General features: G+C 32.5%; 1 protein-coding gene across 2 annotated transcripts in view; it reads right to left on the reverse strand.

The window, feature by feature from the left end:
* Positions 1-20,737, reverse strand: part of MS3_00005589 (uncharacterized protein) — a 47,218-nt gene extending 26,481 nt beyond the window's left edge. The window contains exons 1-3 of one of the 2 annotated variants that reach the window (XM_035730382.2): positions 19,612-20,737; positions 15,157-16,409; positions 5,776-5,854 (exon numbers count right to left, since the gene is read on the reverse strand). In XM_035730382.2, the coding sequence (XP_035585677.1) occupies positions 5,776-5,854; positions 15,157-16,409; positions 19,612-20,691 (2,412 nt within the window). In that variant the 5' untranslated portion in view covers positions 20,692-20,737. Of the gene's footprint in view, positions 1-5,775; positions 5,855-9,448; positions 9,923-15,156; positions 16,410-19,611 lie in introns of those variants that run through there. The other variant, XM_051213679.1, reaches the window with a different exon arrangement.
* Positions 20,738-21,182: the final 445 nt, after the last annotated feature.

The following is a 21,182-nucleotide window of genomic DNA, read 5'->3' on the forward strand; positions in this document are numbered from 1 at the left end:
AGAGAAGGTAGATGAATTCAATTTAACTAATCGGATGAATGATCTTCTTTTGCGATCAGTTTTGTGTACAATCGATGAGTAGACAAAAAAGTAAGCATCCAGATTAGGAGAAAATCGTCATTCAGATATCTCTGGTTTTCAGTATTTATACCATTATTTGTTATATAAAGTATTGAATATAATAAAATATAAAGTGTAAACTTTTACAAAATCTATCTTTTTAATTCTTTAACTGTGCTTTAACATGACTTCAGCTTTTACTTAAGTCTTGAAGTTACACACCTACACATACAAGAAAATGTTCAAAAAATAATATAACGAATTCTGATCTAATGATTATCGACATTCACCGAAATATTCGGTCCACTAAAACAGGTCAACCTACACTTCACACGTTTATGACGAAAGCTTATCATTGATAAGTTAATCTTTCATTTAGTGTAATTATATAAAGGGGCTGATTATAAAGGATTTTGAAAGTGACTTTGAAAATTTTTAAATCACGTACATTTCGCTATAGATCACTCAAGTTTCAGGCAATTTATTGGTCTATTCAAGTCTCGGTATCAGCTCTTTGACTTTTATGTTATAGAACTGTGTCTACAGAATCTCATTGCTTTGAGTCCATCCAGATTTCTTTTTGTAGATTATTTTTCAGGGCCGTAAATTCACATGGTTTTAAGTCAGTGATACGAAGAATTCACATATAGTCATCGTGATGTATTTTACCACCCTAAACTATCAGCTAGCTCATTATTTAAAGAATCACTAACCGGGTGATCCTTTGTAGGTTTTAATGCGAACAAATTAAGTTATAACATAAGCATATTATTTACTATCTTCATAGAAAAAATAATCATTTATCACATTCCACAGTGTTATCTCTAATCTGTGACTTTAAAACAGAACATTTTTTAAACCGAAAGCAAACATTTTTAACATTATAAAGTATGCTTTTACAAGGCTTTTCATATAGCGTAAGATGAAAGTAATCGATCTTTGAATTTCGGCCCAATAAGCAAGATGCTTTATTGATTCCATGTAATACAGTTACACTTTTTTATTTTAACGCTAGATATCAAATTGTACATTACTTCATTTTCAAACTATACAGCATTTATATCGAGGATACTGCCTTAAGGGATATTATCTTTACCTTTTGCCATAAATGGTGGTGGTGGGAGGGAGTCGACAGGTTTCCTGTCGACTCCATTTAATCTCAATATATGGTGCACTCAGTGTAGAGTCACCTAGACTGGTGGCCACATTGCAACATGGTCGATAGCATTCGATCTGCACTAAATGAGGACTTGATGCACATGACATCGATCACTACCCAGTGATCAATCAATTGTGGAGATAATAAGTATATTATGCTATATTGAAATACAAGAAGATTCTAATACTTAAAAAAATCTTATAATGTATATAAGTGAAATATGGAATTTCAGTTACAAATAAATCATATGTGATGAACAAATATCAAACTGTTACCCAGTAGATCATGATAGAAATAATACTATATCGATGGAAATTAGATATTTACTTTAATCATAAATAGCAAATCTTTTTGTTTCTGTACACTAAATTGTGATTAAAATAACGGATGTAAGCAGATAAAATTGTTTTTAATTTGATTAGAAAAGTAAAGGATCGATAATGAAAATCATTGTAATGTAAAATATAATAATATAAAGTAATGCATATAGATATCAATTCCTAAACTTGTTTAAGACTAACTAGAATAATGAGACGATTGAAGCTAGACCACCATGGAAAACCTGGAAGGCCGTTTCGTCCTAGTATGGAACTCCTCAGCAGCGCGCATCCATGACCCCTCACCACGCGGGGCTCGAACCCAGGACCTACTGGCTTCGCGCACGAGCACTTATCCACTAGACCACTGAGCCGGCATTCAACGGTGTTAATGTCTAGCTTCAATCGACTCATGATTTCAACCTGTGAAATTTCTAAAAACTCTCCACAAAACCCATTCTGATAACTAGAATAAATTTTTTTCCATCGATATGTAATTCAAAACAACTGTATCAAAGCTACTAGTGGTGTTCCTGTTCCTAAGTCATACTTAGGATAATTTACTGAATATTGGTTATCAACAAATCTAACTGGAAAAACACATTGTTAGCATAAAAGGAAAACAATTTGTTACGTTTAGGGCAAATTTAATTGATATATGTGATCACTGGTGAAAAATATAATAGTCTAGTAGATGCAACTGAAAAGATTGCTTGTAAGTAGTATGTTGCGGAACGTGGTGTTGAAGTTGCAACAGTTGTCAGACAGAGAGAAGAATTTCTGTATAATGACAGGATTTTGTAAGTAGAACACTTCGAGACCAGACGAGAAAACAACTCCGATTACAGGACACATTAAAAGATACAAATGGATGATTGAAGGTTGTGTATATGTAGTATATGAACTCTGTAAATTCTCGTAAAGAATATAGAATCCTGTCCACAACCTTTGAAAATAGCTGATAATGAAAACTTCGACAAAATCAGTTTGTGCATTATTTCGATGAGAAATAGACATGTAGCAACAGAACTATATTAGTGTGATGATAGTTGAGAAGAAAACATAGAACCAATTATTTATTCATTAGTTATTTGGAAAATTAAGAAACTGACAAGATCAGACCGATGGATTCAGATGCTGAATATACATTTAATATATTTCACCACAATTCGATTGACATAGGCTTATCCCACTAAACACCTTTGTATTTTGATTAAGACCATGAACCGATCAATGTAAAACCACCAATGGAAAGCTGGAAGCACTGGAAGACTGTTTTGTTCTGGTATGGTAATGCTCATCAGTGCGTATCAACGATATTGCGTGCTGGACTCGGACCCAAGACCTTTAATCTTGCGCGCGGTCGCGTAACCTTTAGACCTCTAGCAGGTATCCAACGGTGTTAGTGTCTAACTTCAACCAATCCATGATATTTCACGACCATCTTCACTTGTTTACAGTGTGTAACTGCTTCACACCCGCGTTTGCACGCTGGAATGAAGATCCTGAATCCTAATCATATGTACGAGATCGTAGATGTGCACTCTTGAAGAGCTCCATACTAGGACGGACTGGCTGTCCAATGTTTCTAGGATTTTATTGGTGGTTTAATATTGATCGATTCATTTTCTCAATTGAAACTCAACAATCTCCACAAACGCATACTTATAACTTTGTATTTTTCATTTAGATTTAGTTTTCTGGAAGCAATGTATATTGAACATTACAAAGCAATTGTGAATAAACTGATTTGTTCCTTTTAATTACAAATACGTTATCTAAATTTTTATATGGTTTCGAACAAGTTCTCTTGATTTATATAACAAAGTTAAAATTTAAATCCTGTGCCTTTACTTGTATGGAAATCTATTACTTCTAAACATCTTATATTCTAAAGTATTACTAACTGGCTTTTGTTACAATAAAGCTGAGGATTCGTATAACTGTCAGTAACGACCTAAACTAGATGAAAGTTGATATCATATGGCTAACCGGTATATTTTATTATTTTAACTATAAAAGTATCACTGTGCTAATGTTTGAGCTTTCTCGTTATGTATATTAAAAGCTGTATTTGGCCAATCTGGTTCATGTACATCTTGAGTGGATTGCTTTAGCGAAACTAATTGAACAAGCGTCTACACAGACTAAATAACTTGGTGGAAAACTTGCTGGCATTTGAAATGAAAAGTAATAAGTTTGAGTCTTAGTGTAGATATCAACAATGAGGCAAAAGTACATTCAACTAATAAACACACATTCTGGATTTCTTTGCAAACCACAATCTAATTTTGATATTTCATCATACAAATATGTAAAGTGATGTTTTAATTATATGGAATTTGTATGCCATAATGTTATATCCCGATAAGAATAATGGATGGTAATTTTTGGGATCCAGTTATGGACCAATACTATGCGTATATTTTTATCGTGTAATTGTTAAGTAACTAAACTTTTCTTATTCATGTCCCTCTTAGTATGAGTTTTATTTTGACCTATGAACCATTATTATACGATTTACCACTCATGAATTATGCTCTGTCTGTTAATCACTACCTCCATCATTCACAGTCATTTTTGGCCAAATATTGTACAAATGTTATTTTCTATTTTATGGTACGTTGTGATCTGTTTGGTTGGTATATGAATCCCGTATGTTTGAAATAAATGATTCATATTGCAGAGACTGAGATTGGTGTTCTGAACTTAACTGGCTGGGCTAGGCGGAAAGCAGGACCAATGAGGACTCTAGGCTGCTCAAACGTGTTTTATGCATCACTGATTCGGTCAATAATTCGCTGCTCTCCGATTGGCGATATCGTTGAGTTATACAATAAACAGGGCACACAAGTTCCCAAGTTATAACACATAAAAACAGAGATAACAATAAAGTTGCTCAGAAAAACTTCTGACAACCCAAATTTGTTAAAATCATTGAATAACTAAGTATTTCTCATGATCATTACTAGATTATCAATGATGTATTGTTGAGGAAGGTGATCATTCAACAGTCTAATGTTTTATTAATAATTTATTATACTACATACACATATCAGAATTTCAACAATAAACCTATACCTAAGTACTGTAATTTTCAGTGAGTGGATTTAATATAGCCATATAAATTAATAACTATTTAACAATAATATTAATTACCCTAGCAACTGAACGAATTTACTTTTCCAATAAGTTTATTCATCATCATTACACTTCATATGATGACTGATTTATTGATTTTCATCCTATTAATTATTAATATACAATAATGTGCAAATTCGGGACCTTAATAGTTATTTTATTACCTACATTTTTATCCTTTATAAAATATGTTATTTTACAAATAGTTCATGATCATGTTATATTCATTAAATATTTTGTATATATGTGGTGTATGGTACCTATGTCAACAGACATATGCAGTACATAACATTAAATGGAAGTGGAAAACCTAGAGGCAGAAGGCTCTGAAGGTCAACTTGAAAAATATAGACAACAAGAGAAAGGAGTTGTGATTTGAAAGAATCATATAGAATATGAAGGACAAATGATAGAATTTCTCAAAAGGAGTATTCAATGTATGGTTCTTATATTTTCCCAAGAGATTCTGTAACTTTGTATTAAAACGCATCTGGTTGTCCCCACCTGTGTTCTTGTTCATTACACATAAATTTAACAATTAATCAGTAATAGACAATATCGTCTTATTTGATCATTACCACTGTTTTAGTTTTACAGAGCAGTTTAAAACTCCAGCACTAAGCTTAGCCACTCAGTGTACTTTGTTTAATGTAAGATGTTTATAAGTAGTGAATAGGTACAATTTCCTGTTGAATAAATTCGTACATAAATGTAAACCAAGAAATCCTACAGATCGTTTTTATTGATTCAGCAAATTTTGTACATAAACAACGATTTTATCCTTTTAAAATACAATTATGTGAACTATGGAATGTGAGATGGTGGAGAAGATTTGTAGCTCAGGTGGATGATTTTGATGGAGTTTTGTTCTTCGACCAAACCATCCAGCTCAGAGAACAAAATTCCATCAAAAACTATGGAATGTATTAGTCTTATTACATTTAATAAGTTAAAATTTGAAGTTCAAATACATAATCAAAAGATGTTAGAGATCAGCCTAGTTACAAAATCATTTCATGAACTTTCATCGAAGCAGTAAATCATAGTTACTAATCATTTAACATTATATAACTTTTTCTCTAGATAAATTGAACTTACTTTACTGGATTTAGAAGAAACGTTCATTGTTGACATTTCATTTTTCTTCATTTTCATTCGTTTATTATAAGCTTCTATACTGAAAAAAGAGATCAACTTGAATATGTAGGACAACTGTTAAATGAAACTGATGAAAACTATCTATTAAATTTAGATGAATTTAGATAGAGAAAACTATGTGTTTAAGTGTATAGTTCTCGAAATTGTACTATTATTGATGTTTAGCTTGACAATAAGATATAGTCATTTACAAAATAATTGCAATTACGAATTGATGTCAGTTAAAGAACCATTAAAATCCAAAGAGCAGCGGTAACTATTTAGTCTTACTTCAATTTAACTCAGTAAACTTGTAAAGTGTTATGGGATTAGTAACTAACTAAACAATTAAGTGATCATCAGTTGTAATATTTGCGCGATTTCAAAAGTCCCCACAACCGTCATACAGCATTACTTACATGAATGTGATTCACTACCGTTAATAGTCATACATAATTAACAAATTATCAGTGTATTGACTGTAGATATTACTGTAGTATATTATGTTAATATCATTACCATAAGTTTTTTCGAACCACAAATCCTGATATGTTGAAGAGTAAGTTTCTGCAAATGTTTTAAGTTTTCGTTTTTTGTATGAAGTATTTGTCAAGATATGGAGAGCGAAACGAAGTAAAGGTGATAGCATAGAACTCCAAAATGACCTGAAGAAATTATCTAAATGGTCTCAAACCTGGCAGTTGCCAATGACTACTTCCAAGTGTATTGTGACGCATATCGGTCATCAAGGTACAGATACATACACGATGAATAACACTGAGCTACCTGTTGTCCAGACACACAATGACTAAGAAGTCATCGTCAGCTAAGACTTAAAGACTATTGCACACTGCCGTGCAATAGCCGCCAAAGGTTTTAGAACTTTATCGTCAATACGTAGGGCTTTTTGTCATGTCGATGCTAAAACGCTTTTGACTTCGTATACAGTGTTCGTACTTCTTAAACTTGAGTACTGCATACAAGCTGCTAGCCCCTGCCTAAAAAAAAGACAGTGAGCATTTGGAAAAGGTTCAGATAACAGCAACTAAGCTGATTCCCGGAATAACAAAGCTCCCATATGATGCTCGACTGGCCAAGCTAAACCTATTCCCGTTGTCATATCGAAGAACTAGAGGCGACTTGATGACAGTTTTCAAATTGCTTAGTGATAAATTTCACCTGATATGCCCTCATTTTTCTTGTCTTCCAAAACAGAGAATTTACGAGGACACTCCAAAAAAGTTCACAAGCCCAGGACAATTACACTTATGGCTAACAGTAGTTGTAGAGTTATTATAGTGCCATTTCAATATATATTCCAAGTTACTATATCTGACTCCCATAAACATGGCAACACATGTATCTGGATACAAACACTAGTAATCTATGAAAATCAAATAGCATATAACCACTTATACATATATACAATCAATAGATAATGTCTGTTTCCCTTGTTTTCAACTATTTATATGAATCAGTTAACTAACGTATACACTACCTTCATCAAAATGTAATATACATTAAATAGTGTAAATGATAAATAAAGCACAATTCATGTTTGACATGATTGTTTATACAGTTAGTTAGTATTTCTATTCCATCTACTTACGACAAATGGTTCATTAATCAATATTAATAACATAATCTTTATTTACGAAACACATATACACTACTGACATGTTATGTTTAACCGGATACAAATATCAATAAGAAACATTAAATTATTTGTATAATTTAATATTTATTAGACTACGATCAATGTTCCAGTGGCTATTGTGATTTTTTTTCTAAACCTAACAAAGTATTGATCAAATAACATCACTGATGTTATTATAGCAACTACACTACGATTAATTATTGTTAAGCCCTTTTATTAACTTATTTGACAGACAATGTTATTCGAGCAGTAACACTCGTCTATTTCTGTATACTATGATGATAATTATCTTGTATTTATATATATACGTGCATGGTTGATCACATGACAGCCTACATATTCGCTTGAATATCGCTTAATGATTCATTCTCTTCGCCATGTAAATATGTACTGGGATCCTATTAACTGCCTTTTCATTGCCTGACTGTGCCTTGACTCGATTTGACCATAAATTCATCTCTGTATTCCCTCCCTCGCACACACGCACATTAGCCTATCTTCTCCATATTCGTTTGATATGCTTGTGGCTTTATTGTCTGTGCTATCTGCTAACAAACTGTAGTTGCTGCTTCTTATTGCCTTCTGAATTCAAACATCGTTGTGGATTTATATGCTGACGATTATCAAGGTGATTGACTGACAAAGTTAATCCATTACTATATTAATTATAAATATCAATATTATTTATTCTTTTTAATTATCTATAAAACGAGTATTTCGATTGAAAGTTTGAATATTTTTGTTTGAATTTATTCACAGTTTTATGATCAATCAACTGTGATTATTTTCGAAATTTGGATAAACATTTGCAATTTACAAATGTAATTAGTTTTTGTACAGTATTCTCATACAATTTTATCCCCTAAATATGTCCATATTATTGATATCAGGATTCAATATTATAAAATGAACCTGGGATGAGATAACTTTATGATGAAATGTTAGTTTAAGGGTAATTTCATTAATGAAGACCAATTAAAATTCATAAGCGATACTTAGCTGCCTATTTTTAGTCTGAAACTACTCGGTTTATTGAACTTTTTGCATTAAACAAAGATGTAAAATCACAGAGCGTCTACGTAAAACTTGAAAACCATATATTAAATACATTATTTGTATATCTTCCTTCAGTTGTCATTTATATACTGCGTGATTCTTTCATTTCTGTTGTGAATAAATTTTTTCTCAGTTTCTCTTCCTGTTTTTTAATTCAATCTTCTTCTAAGAATCATTGCTCTTCAGGTTGTTGCTACATACTACTTATATTGGTAAACAGAAGTAATACGCAACACACTACACTCTTGCCACTAGGTTAGTAGGGTTTAAGAACCTTCCAGAAGCCCACGGGCATTTGAAATGTTATAAATACCTCCCACTTTCTGTACACAAATGAATCTTCGGATTTCAGGACCCTTCTCTAATGTTCAAGACGTCGTGTAAATTTAACCTAGTGTTATTAGAAGAGCATAAGAAACCGATTCAAGCGTTCTGATAAAAGATTCATCAGTTACATCAGTGCATGTTTTAACGGTAAAAAAAATTGTTAAATATTGACACACTAATTAACGATTTGGAAAAATACTCGAATCAATAAATATTTCAAGAATTTAAAAGTTACCAGAATGAGATATCATAAAGCTGAGTTATCCTTTCATGACTATAAACTTAAGCTTTTAGGATATTATTTGTACAGTTTAATTGCTCATTAATAATAACCTGAAATAAGGGAATTTTCTCATGTGAAATCATTCATCATGCGCGTATTTCATTCAGTATGTGTAACTTTATCTACTAAATACACTGAATGAACTACTACTTAAATCACTTTTATGTAATTTCTAACATGTCACAGTTACTAACCCTGTATCTTTAACATTTATTCAATTCAACTACGCCATAGGAATAGACAATTGTTTAAAATGTCATAATCTATTAAATCAATAACAACTACTGTTAATGTATATTTATAATAAATTAGAACGTCGTAAACAGTGGAATTATGAAGGTGGGCATAAATTACATTTGGTTACAACAAACCACAATAAAACACAACAACTTATCAATTCCTGTCTAGTTTCATGCAACCGAATCCTTTAATTAATAAATGTAAACAGAGATAGAACAACATTTGCGGAATAAAATGAATCCATCAGTCTATTTCACAGCTGCATACAACTTAAAATTACAATTATTAAAATAATTCTTAACATATGTTTAACACACTTCAGTTTATGAAGTTTTGATAAATGTCTAAAGCGTAACCAAAATTGTAATAATAAGAAAAATAGGGATCTAAAACGCATGGATAATTATAGTCATGATCGATGTGTATTTATATGTTGGAAAGTAGTAATGGAGAATAGAACAGATGTTATAGTTCCCAGTGGGCATAATCAAGATAAAGAAGGTTATGTACAGGGGTTATGAAACCAACGAGTGATTGGGTAGTCCCTTAACATAGTAAAAAACAAAATAAATACGTATATGAACGTTAATAAGATTATGTAAGAAATGAATATCAGAAGACGAATAAAAAAGGGGAGAAGGTTGAAAATAATTGGTAAAGGTTATTTGACAAACATCCAGTCACCACGTCAAATGAAGGTTAATCATACTATCCTTCTAGGTACGTGGGTCAGGTCAGAAACGTTTGATAACGATTTCCTCCGCAAAACAGAGTGATATTGGTGACTTTTTGTGTGTTAATGATTTTAAATGTATTACATAAAAAATCATTTCATCCAGGTATCTGGGAAATGCATTCGTAAAGACTTTACTCCGTTGCATCCAGAAATGTGTTCAAAAGTACTAGTATGGATCCTTCTACCGGTCCTTTCTATATACTTGCTACCACAGGTACATGTAAATCTATGTATGCGATTCGAGCTGACGTCGGAAGGATACTGATCTACCTCTGAATGGTACAACGAACACTTGGTGTTGTATGATGAGATCGATTGTGCATCATAGAAGCTTCTTTTCAACGCCACGTTGATTCTCCTATACATTTTTCCTAAAATCTCATATCCTTCAAAAGGAAGACGAATGAAAACTAGTTTTTACCAACAGTTGGTTTTTGATCATCATTAGAATATTCTTCTCCAAATTCCGCAATACATCTCTTTGAGTATTCATGTCTTAAGTAGTATTTTTCTACAATAGCCAGTTAGTCGTTCATTTTATCACGTTGCCATAACAATCTAGCTCTACCGAATAGCCCTTTTACCAGAAATATTTTGTAGCTGTTTTGGAGATGTCAGTCCCCCAGAAATCATTTAGTGAACGTCTTGACATTGACATCTTGTTTTTGAAATTTTAATTACTCGTTTTCACGCTAAACGCGCCCATTTTAACGTTCAGGTTGTATTTCCCACTTGGAAGAACCCTAAGTTTTACTGGTTTGTTGCCTTTTTTATTACCATATTTTGTGACTGTTCCAAATGACCTTCTTATGCTTCATATATACGCTTGAGTTGTATGCTTTTTTGTTTGTGCTTTCAGCTGCTTGAAGAATACACCTTTCCCTTTTCTAAACCTGGTCTTCTACCTCTGGTTAGCACATCTGGGGTGCATTAGAATAATTTAGATTGTCTTGTCGTTGTATTTCTGACCCTTCGTTACGTTCGCCAATTGAGGTGATCTCGTAATCTCTTCAAACATAGCAAACTGGTAGGGAAAAAGGTGTTGCAGTTTAACTACTGTCAGTTAACCTCTCTTTACACATACTTATCTCAAAACTTCCGTCGTTTTTCTTTCTTGCACTAAGATCTATAAATAAATTGTAGTAGTTATCGCTTTCATATTCCTTTGTAAACGTTATGCTGCTGAATCGACTGATAACCGATAAGCGTTCTCAATATCATCACAGATAATGAACGTATCATCGATTTATCTAGAACAGAATGTTATGTTGTGGTTTCCGTATTTTAGTTTTGTTTGCTCTAGGCTAGTTATAAAGACTGTTTTTGATTGTTGAAGTAGAATCTACCTTCAATTTACCAACCTGCAATCATGATGTATTGTTAAGAAGCTGGAACATTTCATTCACATAATCTATTTGATTCATTACTACAACACCGAAACCTTCATCTGGTCTTATAATAATTATTTTATTATTCTTTGTAAATTCCTCGATGTTGACAATATGTTACTTCGTCAAAAGTTTCGGACGTAGAGTTGTAGAGATATAGTGTTGAGTTGCAATATCAATCATTTTGGATTTGACACAACCTTTTCTATTTCATTCATTTTTGTATTGATTGCTTGAATCTTCCCATTGCATTTGATCAGTCACTTATTGGTATATGTGCATCCTTTACGGATTGTCTCGATATTGTTTTCAGTAGCAAGCATTATAAACTGAGATGATGGTAGGTATCAGTGGAATCCAGAACGCGTGTTTCGTCTTATTTGAGACTCGTTAGCTAGATGTGCCTGCATATGAGTTGGTGTTCACTCCGAGATTCGAACCCAGTATCGATCCCCTCAGAGGCCATCAAATTATCCACTTAGCTACTGAGTTCTGATAACCACTACCTTGTGTAATGGGGTGAAGTTTAATTCATTTTTGTATTGGTTCCTTGAATATTTCCATTGATGTTTAGGACTGCAATTGATAAGTCTCTTATTGGCATATCAAATCTGGGATGCCGAAACATTCAGCTGACGAGTCCCAAATAGGACGAAGTGCACGTCCAGGCTTCCACTGCCAGCTACCATCATCTCAGCTTTTTTATTTTAGTCTATAGGTTCTAGGTGATAAACCTGTCGGTACAGCATTTCAAATTGCATCTTTGCATTAGTTTTGTTGAGATTTTTATATAAATAATTATAATAAATTCAAGAGAGCGAGAGCGTCTTTCTCAACTTTGTTTAGTTTTATACTGGACAAATCATGAATATATTTTTTCGGCATATTCAGGAAATTCTTCATAGATTGTTTTTTTTTTAATTAAGGATTTCATGAATTAAAGTGTGTTAAAACATGTGTTCATAATTATATTATTAATTGTAATTTTAGGTCGTATGCAGTTGATGGGAAAATTTCACGAAAAAGAATGAATTCAATTTATTAACAAAACCTTGTTTTCCGTGCCCTGTTTAGTTGGTTCGATGTTGAACATATGTGCTCTATAAAAATCATTCATTTACCTCTTTTGTGATTTTTGACTAACTCTCAAACAAACGTCTGTTTTATGACGAAAATGATCTGAATCGTCAAATAAAAGACTTATACCTATTTGCAATCTTAAACGGATATCTGTTCAGATGAATCTATTTCACTATCATTAACTCCGTTAATCGAATAAATCAGTTAGATAAGTCATAAAAGCTGCAAGTAAATACATTTACATGTAAAAGAAATCTGAGCGGCGTCACATTTTTTTTAAATTAAGAGTTTTTGAAACTAGACCACCATGGAAAACTTGGAAGCACTGGACGGCCGTTTCGTCCTAGTATGGGACTCCTCAGCAGTGCGCATTCACGAACCCGCCCCCACACAGCGGGATTCGAACCCAGGACCTACTGGTCTCGCGCGCGAGCACTTAACAATTAGACCACTGAGCCGGCATCTGACGGTGTTAATATCCAACTTCAACCAATCAACGAAGTTGGGCCACTGTATACCATTGTCTTAAGTGAGCTGATACCTCACAACAGACCTGGTTGAACTCCACTGGTGACGGCTTTTTACTAGAACTCCAGGAGTATCTCTTGAAGTCAGTCACCAGTGAGCAGATGATTATTATCAGAAGGAGTTTGTGGAGATTTGAGAAATTTTACTGGTTGAAATCATGAGTCATTTGAAGCTAGACCACCATGGATAACCTGGAAGCACTGGTATACGGTGGCGCAACTTCGTGGATTGGTTGAAGTTAGACATTAACACCGTTGGATACCGGCTCAGTAGTCCAATGGTTAAGTGCTCGCGCGCGAAGCCAGTGGGTCCTGGGTTCGAATGCCGCGGGGTGCGAGGTCGTGGATGCGCACTGCTGAGAAGTCCCATGTTGGGACGAAACGGCCTTCCAGTGCTTCCAGGTTTTCCATGGTGGTCTAGCTTCAACTAACTCATGACTTCAATCTGTGAAATTTCTAAAATCTCCACAAACCCCTTCTGTTAGTTTTTGAAACATCAGTCTCAATGTATAAAAACAGATGTATCTTGAAATACACTATACCTGTTACTAACAACAAGTCAACTCAATATAGGGACTTACGTGTAAATAGTTACCATTATCTTCTTACCTATATAAATTAGTTGCTCACATTAATATTATTATTATTATTATTCCACCTCATTATTTATTCACTGTTTTTAAAACACTTCCAGTCTTAAGGATAATGATAACAAGTTAAATCATGTAGGTGATTATCATAAACTAGTAGCTTTAAATCAAGTATAATTCCAATAAAAAATTTCGTTGAACATTGGATCATCTTCAAATTATTGCATGTAAAACATTCCAATAGAAATATATGACCTAATTTAAATGTATCACATGATTTCATCATATGATCTAGAACAGTTCTTTAATTTTGATCATTTTTCTTGTCGACTAAGACCAATCAAAATTATCATGATGAAAGTGTCCAAATTCTATTTTAAATAAATTCTTTTGTATTCTCATTCTTAAAATATATCCATGTTTTTCGAGGTCAAAAAGAACTTGTTTAAAAAGCATATATAAATGAAACATTGACTGATGGAGTATTGTATTGATTGCTTGAGTCTTCCTATTGGATTTGATCAGTCTGTCATTGGCATATATGCAACCTGTACGGATTGTCTCGATATTGCCTTCAGTTACAAGCATCATAAACTGAAATGATGGTGATTGTCAATGGAATCCAGAATATTGTAATATTAATATTATTAATGTCTTTTTTTCTCATCCGATGTGACGAAAACAAAGTCATTCATTTATAGAAAATTATGATATAAAATTAGATGCACGTTTACATGATTCTGTGGAGAAATAACCTAAACGGTAGGTAAGATATTCGGTTCTCAACTATATGACTATATGATCAAACGATCTCTATGACTTTTGATGTTGGGAACTAAGTGGTACCATGATAGTCATCATCTTCAGTACAATAATACTAATTATCATTGTGTATAGTTCAGTTTATCTAAGTTCTTTATTTTCAAAACAACATTAAAGTAATCCACCTACTCCTATGTTTATTAATATCTTGTAAGACTGAATGTTGTATTTTGAAAGATTGACTAACAGCGGTCATAAACTATTGATTCATAGTTGGACTACATAAAATAGATAGGAAAAAATATATACTTCACAGATGACTTTCGATTTTTATCAAGAACTTTCATCAAATACACGGTGTTGGTCATTATCGACACTGTATATAATTAAAATGGTAACTGCCAAATGTTTCGACAGTAATGTTAGCACATTTCATAGGCTGTTTGGAATACAGTAAAACACTTTTCTTTTAATTGAGATCATGAACCAATTGATGTTAGAACACCATTGAAAACCTGGGAGCACTTTTCTTTTAATTCATTATGAGTAATACATATTCTCATACAACCTGGATCAGTTTCACAGGTCATATCTTTTTATGAGCAATTTTTGAACACTCATCTCTTATGAACATTAGTATTCTATTCAATAGGATTAAAATCAAACAGATTTTTTAATTATAAATATTCGACTTACGTATTGCTTAGCTCAACCATCAAAGATGCATTGCCCAATAGTTCGCGAGAAACTAATCGAGCAGATGGTTTAGGATATCCAAAATATAATTTTGTAGAAGACCATCCAATTGGCGTATTCATACCATTTTCATATTTTGGTGGTAATAAACGTCTGAATGGTACCAATGCGGCACCCCACCTAGGATGATTTAAATTATTACATGTACCATCAATCGAACGATAGCGTAAATGAAAACACAATTGTCTTGAACATGGATCTACTTGTTGAGCACTTTGACAGCCTGATAATTGAGCTATTATAGCCAATTGATCTGTATTCAGTTCAACACCTAATGTATCACGTGAATTTGGATCAATCTCATCATAATCTTTAAATTCATCCGGCATTATATCAGTTTTGTTAAATTCAAAATGTTTTTGATTTCTTTGACGTAAGATGCTGGTCACTTCATCGATTGCTGCCTCATAAACTTCAGCTGCTTTAGCTAATTCAAGTGCTGCACGATTTGGTTGTCGAAATAATGAAGCAATATCTGCAGACGATCTTCTCCGACCTGTATCTCTTAAACGATCAGCTGTTTTGCGAATAGCTGTTTCAATACGTCTACGTGCTTTTTCTATTATTTCTTTGACAAGACCATCACCATCATTGGGTTTAGAATTTGATGAATCATGATTTATATCTTCATTTTCAATTGTCCCATCATAAGTTTCAGAACCGGATGATACATGATGAGCACCATCAGACAGAACACGAATTACTGTAGAAACACGTGCTGAACCTAACCTGTTTGCTACATAACATATATATCTACCATGTGCATCTTCGGTGGTCACATTTCGAACTAATAATACACTCATTGTTTCTGTTTTCTCATTTTCAGCTAGAATATATTGATCTGTTGAATAAATACTCAAATTATTTTGAAATTGGAATTGTAATGAATCTATTTCTGTACTATGACTACGTACAATATATCGGCCACCTGTAACTAACTGTAATGGTAAACTGTCCTTTTGCCATACCCATGATATATAAGGTTTTGGTAAACCTTTCGCTGTACAACGTAAATCCATAACTGAATGTTCTGCTACAGAGTTATCATCAGCTGGTGGAGCTTCAATTATTGTTGGTTTTGTTGGTTGGATTAGTTGAAGAATACCTTCTGATGTAACAACACCATATGAGTTAGATAATACACAGATATAACTGCCCTCATGATAATCATGAGCCTCGGTAATTTCTAGAATCTATGAAATGACAAAAGAAACAGACTGAAATGAAATCGTCTATTTAACTGAACTTCAGTTTTATTTTGAATAGAAATTCACAAGTAACTAAACTAATTACTGACTAAACATACAATTCTATCGACTAGTATATATATATTATTAATGCCTTTATTCAATATTATATTTTGGCACAATATATAATTCTCAGCACAGAGTATTTCAACAAGTTTCTTACACACAAAAAACAAAGACGAAAAAAATGAAAAAAAGGTTTTAAAAAAAATCTGAAAGAACTGTATAACTTTTCAAATTAGAGACATGTTAAGAATGCAGGTTATCGACTAGGTTAACTCTAACAACCTGTTCGTCTCAGAGTATATTTGGTAGGTAAGGTATTATAGAACATTTATGACTTTGCTTATGTGCATGGATTTTAATGTATTTACGTCTTGTTCTACCAGAAGGTACACAAGGAGAATGATACAAATGAAGGCAATGTTTAGTATCTGATAAGATAACACCTGCCAGGAGTTTGCATGACTTTAGATGTCTATTCACAACCATATTAATTATTACATTGAAAGATTCATTACACACCTTGCTAACTGCCTTCATCACTCTTCGCAATACAGCAAAGTCTTTTCTCAAAAGGCCGGGAAAGGATAATGGAGAACAGTAAAGAATAATAGGTAATATGCAATAATTGACAAATTGTAAGAGTAAATGACGAGTAATCCCAAGAGCATGCAATCTCTTTAAGTAGTAAGTCAGACGGAAGACCTTCTTCGATAACAATATCAGCCAACTTTAAATCGTTAGTAAGAAAAATATAAGTCATTTTGATTACTGAAATACGAACAGTCATCATCAGTGTTAATTGTAGCTATTGGTTTTCTTAAAATAAAATCTCTTTCTCAACGTATATTCATCAGATATTCAAATGATTTAGGTACAGACTACTTGTAGTTGAAATTTTTTTGAATTATTACATCAAATGTGACTAGAAGTAGCGACAAACTGTGATTAAAAGTTGTAGGATACACAGAAAACGCTATGCCGAAAACGGACACTGAAAATGACTTCATTATAATTTTTCGTACTTTTCAGAGTTTACTATAGTTTTACTGATAAGTGGGTAACTTGATATTAACCAAGACTTGATAAAGTTACTTGATAGCTGACAGTAGAATTCAAGATCACTATTCTCTATTATTTAGAACTATAGGTATTTGGTTTATTAGTCTCGGTTAATATCAAGTTACCTGCTTATTAATGGGACTATAATAAAACCAATATATTTGTAACAATGTAAATAGTTGATAAATCATAAATAGAACATGATGTTTACTGATAAACACCATCAAATAAATTGATTAAAATTTGGAGAAACATATCACTGAACAATTTAAAGAACAAACTTAAACCTATGAGCAAAAATGAATAGTGGCTAGCAGTGGAATCCAGGAAGCACGTTTCGTCCTATTTGGGACTCGTCAGCTGAAGGCACCTGCATCTCAGAGTTGACGTTCACTTTGGGACTCGAACCCAGTACCACTCGCTTCAAACGCCATCGCGTTATTCACTCAGCTACTGAGTCCTCATAGACACTTGCTTGTGCAATGGGGTGAATTTAAATTCACTTGATATTGTTTTTGCTTGCCACTATCCATCTTTGCTCATAAAAGCTTGTGCATTAAGGTAATATCGAGGTAAACGCACAGCATGCACATGTGCCAATAACTGACTGATCAATTGCAGTCCTAAACCTCAATGGGAAGATACAAGCAAAATCAATACCAAGTGAAACCTAAACCTAATTTGGATGCTCAAATTACTATTCACAGACTGATAATGTGTCAGTTACTAATCATTTTATCAGCATCTTGCCAAATAACCATAACTTTTGCATACACTTAACTCAAAAACTACAAATAGTAAATATTAATGGCAACACTACACCAATACTAATCATAATAAGGGAGAAAACAAAAAGTCTATGAGTTAGATTCGGATTCATGAGTTAATATATGACTAGATAACAAAGGTTTTGACTCATTTAATATCACACTGAATCATACTTGCCAATAAATTGTTTTCATTTTTTTTCCGACCTTATCCCTGAATAAAACCTACTATGATGGGTGACATTTATTCTTACTTAAAGCAGGAATAGCAACTACATAAGTAACCAATTTCAAATTTATAGTTTACATAAATAAATGATCACATGTCAAAACAATAATTCAAACACTCATCCAACTTTTGTCACTTGATGTTTCGCCACATCAGTGATTATCTCAATAGCATATCTTAATTATATCTACTAATATTTAAACACTATTCTGTTTCATCAGTGATCCTACATTAAGAAACTAATTTTATCTGATCGGAAATTTACTAACGAGCTTACCAAGTAAAATACCTTATTATTCAGATAACCTTTGTTTTAATGAATGGTAATTTCTAATTTGTTTTATCTTTTGACATTTATCAGTCAAGTTTATTTGAACATACAAATTGTTGTTGTTTTCTACGGGATGAGATTGTTTAGCCTATACACAACTCTCTTCCTTTATCCAGGCTTGCGATCGGCAGTAACTCTATACAGTATTATTATTATTCGAGTGAGATCAAAAACAGTTCAGTGAAGTAAACTTTCTTTTAGTGACCATGATTTATTAAAGCTGTATAGTTCAAATTTAAATGAATATACACATTTACAGCAAACTAATTAAAACAAATAGTTTATCATTAATAAATTATTCAAGAAAGTAAGATTACTGTAAAGTCTAATCGATCAAAGTAAGGATACTTTTTTAGTGGATTTCAAAGCATTACTCCACCTTTTTCATCCAAACAAGACAGCAAATCGATAGGAAACTGAATACTTTAACATCTCGTCAACTGCGATGAAATACATTCAATATAGTCGTTGCTTAGATGAAATTAGAAACCAGAACAAATAGTTTAGAATTTTTATTCTGATTAATGAAACCCGACCCAAAGTCTTAGCTCAGAAACAATATATGTCAAGTCTTCATGATGTAATCTCCAACTCAGATTTTAAATTTAGCCATAAAACTTGGTTTAATTGATTTAAATCTACATGATCACAGAATTTGCCATCATTAATTATGATAATGTTATAACATACTTCAAGTAAAATTACTAGTTGCATTATAAAAATATAATTTTATCTGTAAAAAAGACTTTTACTTACTTGTCGTCTTCTATAGAGCCTTATATAACGTGTAGCTTTAACCGGTAAAATCCATGTGATTTGACTAGGAACACCTGATTCCCCTCTACATATAAATCTGGCTACTTCCCCAGCCACTACTTTAACATTTTGCAGTTGAACAACTATAGTTGGTGCTTTGTTCTCAGGATTATCTGGATTGTTTTGCACAGGATTATTATTAATAAGATCATTTGAAGTTGGATCATTTGTTTCGTAATTACTATCTGATACAGTCAGCAATTGAGGTGTCTTTCCACCAAAATCTTGTCTTGGACAATGTGGCCATGGCCAATGGCCAAATAATTGTTGATAAGGTTCTGAATAAAGTACCTTATTTCTGTCTGCATTACTTATTGCTTGATAGCCTAGTAAACGTGTTTGATTTACTAGAGTACGAAGGCGACCGGCTAAATCTGATAGTCTAATATTGCGTACTTGTGGTGGACTATGACAAGTGACTCTTGATGATTTTGATTCCACGTACATAAGCGATAATGAAAAATCAACTAATTCACAAGGACAATGAATTGGATTATTACCAAGTGATAAACGCTTTAGATAAATTAAACCTTCCACTGAAAATGGTATATGTTTTAGCTGATTGTTTGACAAGTCTAATTCTTCTAATGCATACACTGGTGTAAATACATCTTGTGGTAAATAAGCCAGACGATTTGAACGTAACACTAAAACTTTAAGCATTGGCATACCAATAAATGCTTCAACTGATATCCATACAATTTGATTTGAATATAATTCTAAACGTAACAAATCTAAATGTCCTTCAAATGATGCTTTCTCTAAACGCATAATTGAATTTTCTACAATTGTTAAATACTCAAGAACTCCACCATCTGAACTAGGTACAATAGTTGGTAATCGTGGTATAGTTCGAAAACCAACATTTTGACAACGTATTGTTTGTCCCATACATGAACATCTTTTAGGACATTCATCACTTGTAATCAACTTGAATTGAATTGATAATAGAATAGAATAATAGAATATGATAAGAAACATTGTTAAATTTCTTTGATTGATTCTAGAATGTATAATCATCAATTGAATATTACATAGAATAATAAAAATGAAATATTTTCAATCCATTGTCCGGTTCTATATATATATATATATATATATATATATATATATATATATATATATATATATATATATATATATATATGGATAGATAGATAGATATTCCTCATGTAAATATGTATTTTGTTTAAAACAATTATCACATAGATTTGTTTATAATTCATTCCATAATGAAATCCAGTTTCATATTATAAATAAACTAGTAGTTTTGAGATATTTCAATTATGAAATTAATGTGAATAGATTTTACTATAAAATACACATCATTCGAAAGTATTAAAAGTATCAATTGTATATTAATCTAATTTTATTCATCTATAAACGTTTGTTTTGTTGTTATTGTTGTCGCTGTTGTTGTTGTTGTTGCTGTAGGCGGTGGTGGTGGTGTTGGTGTTGTTGTTGATGTTGGTGGTGGTGGTATTGGTATTGTTGTTGTTGTTGTTGTGAGA

The sequence above is a fragment of the Schistosoma haematobium genome, chromosome 3, assembly GCF_000699445.3.
Source record: "Schistosoma haematobium chromosome 3, whole genome shotgun sequence".
NCBI lineage: Eukaryota > Metazoa > Platyhelminthes > Trematoda > Strigeidida > Schistosomatidae > Schistosoma > Schistosoma haematobium.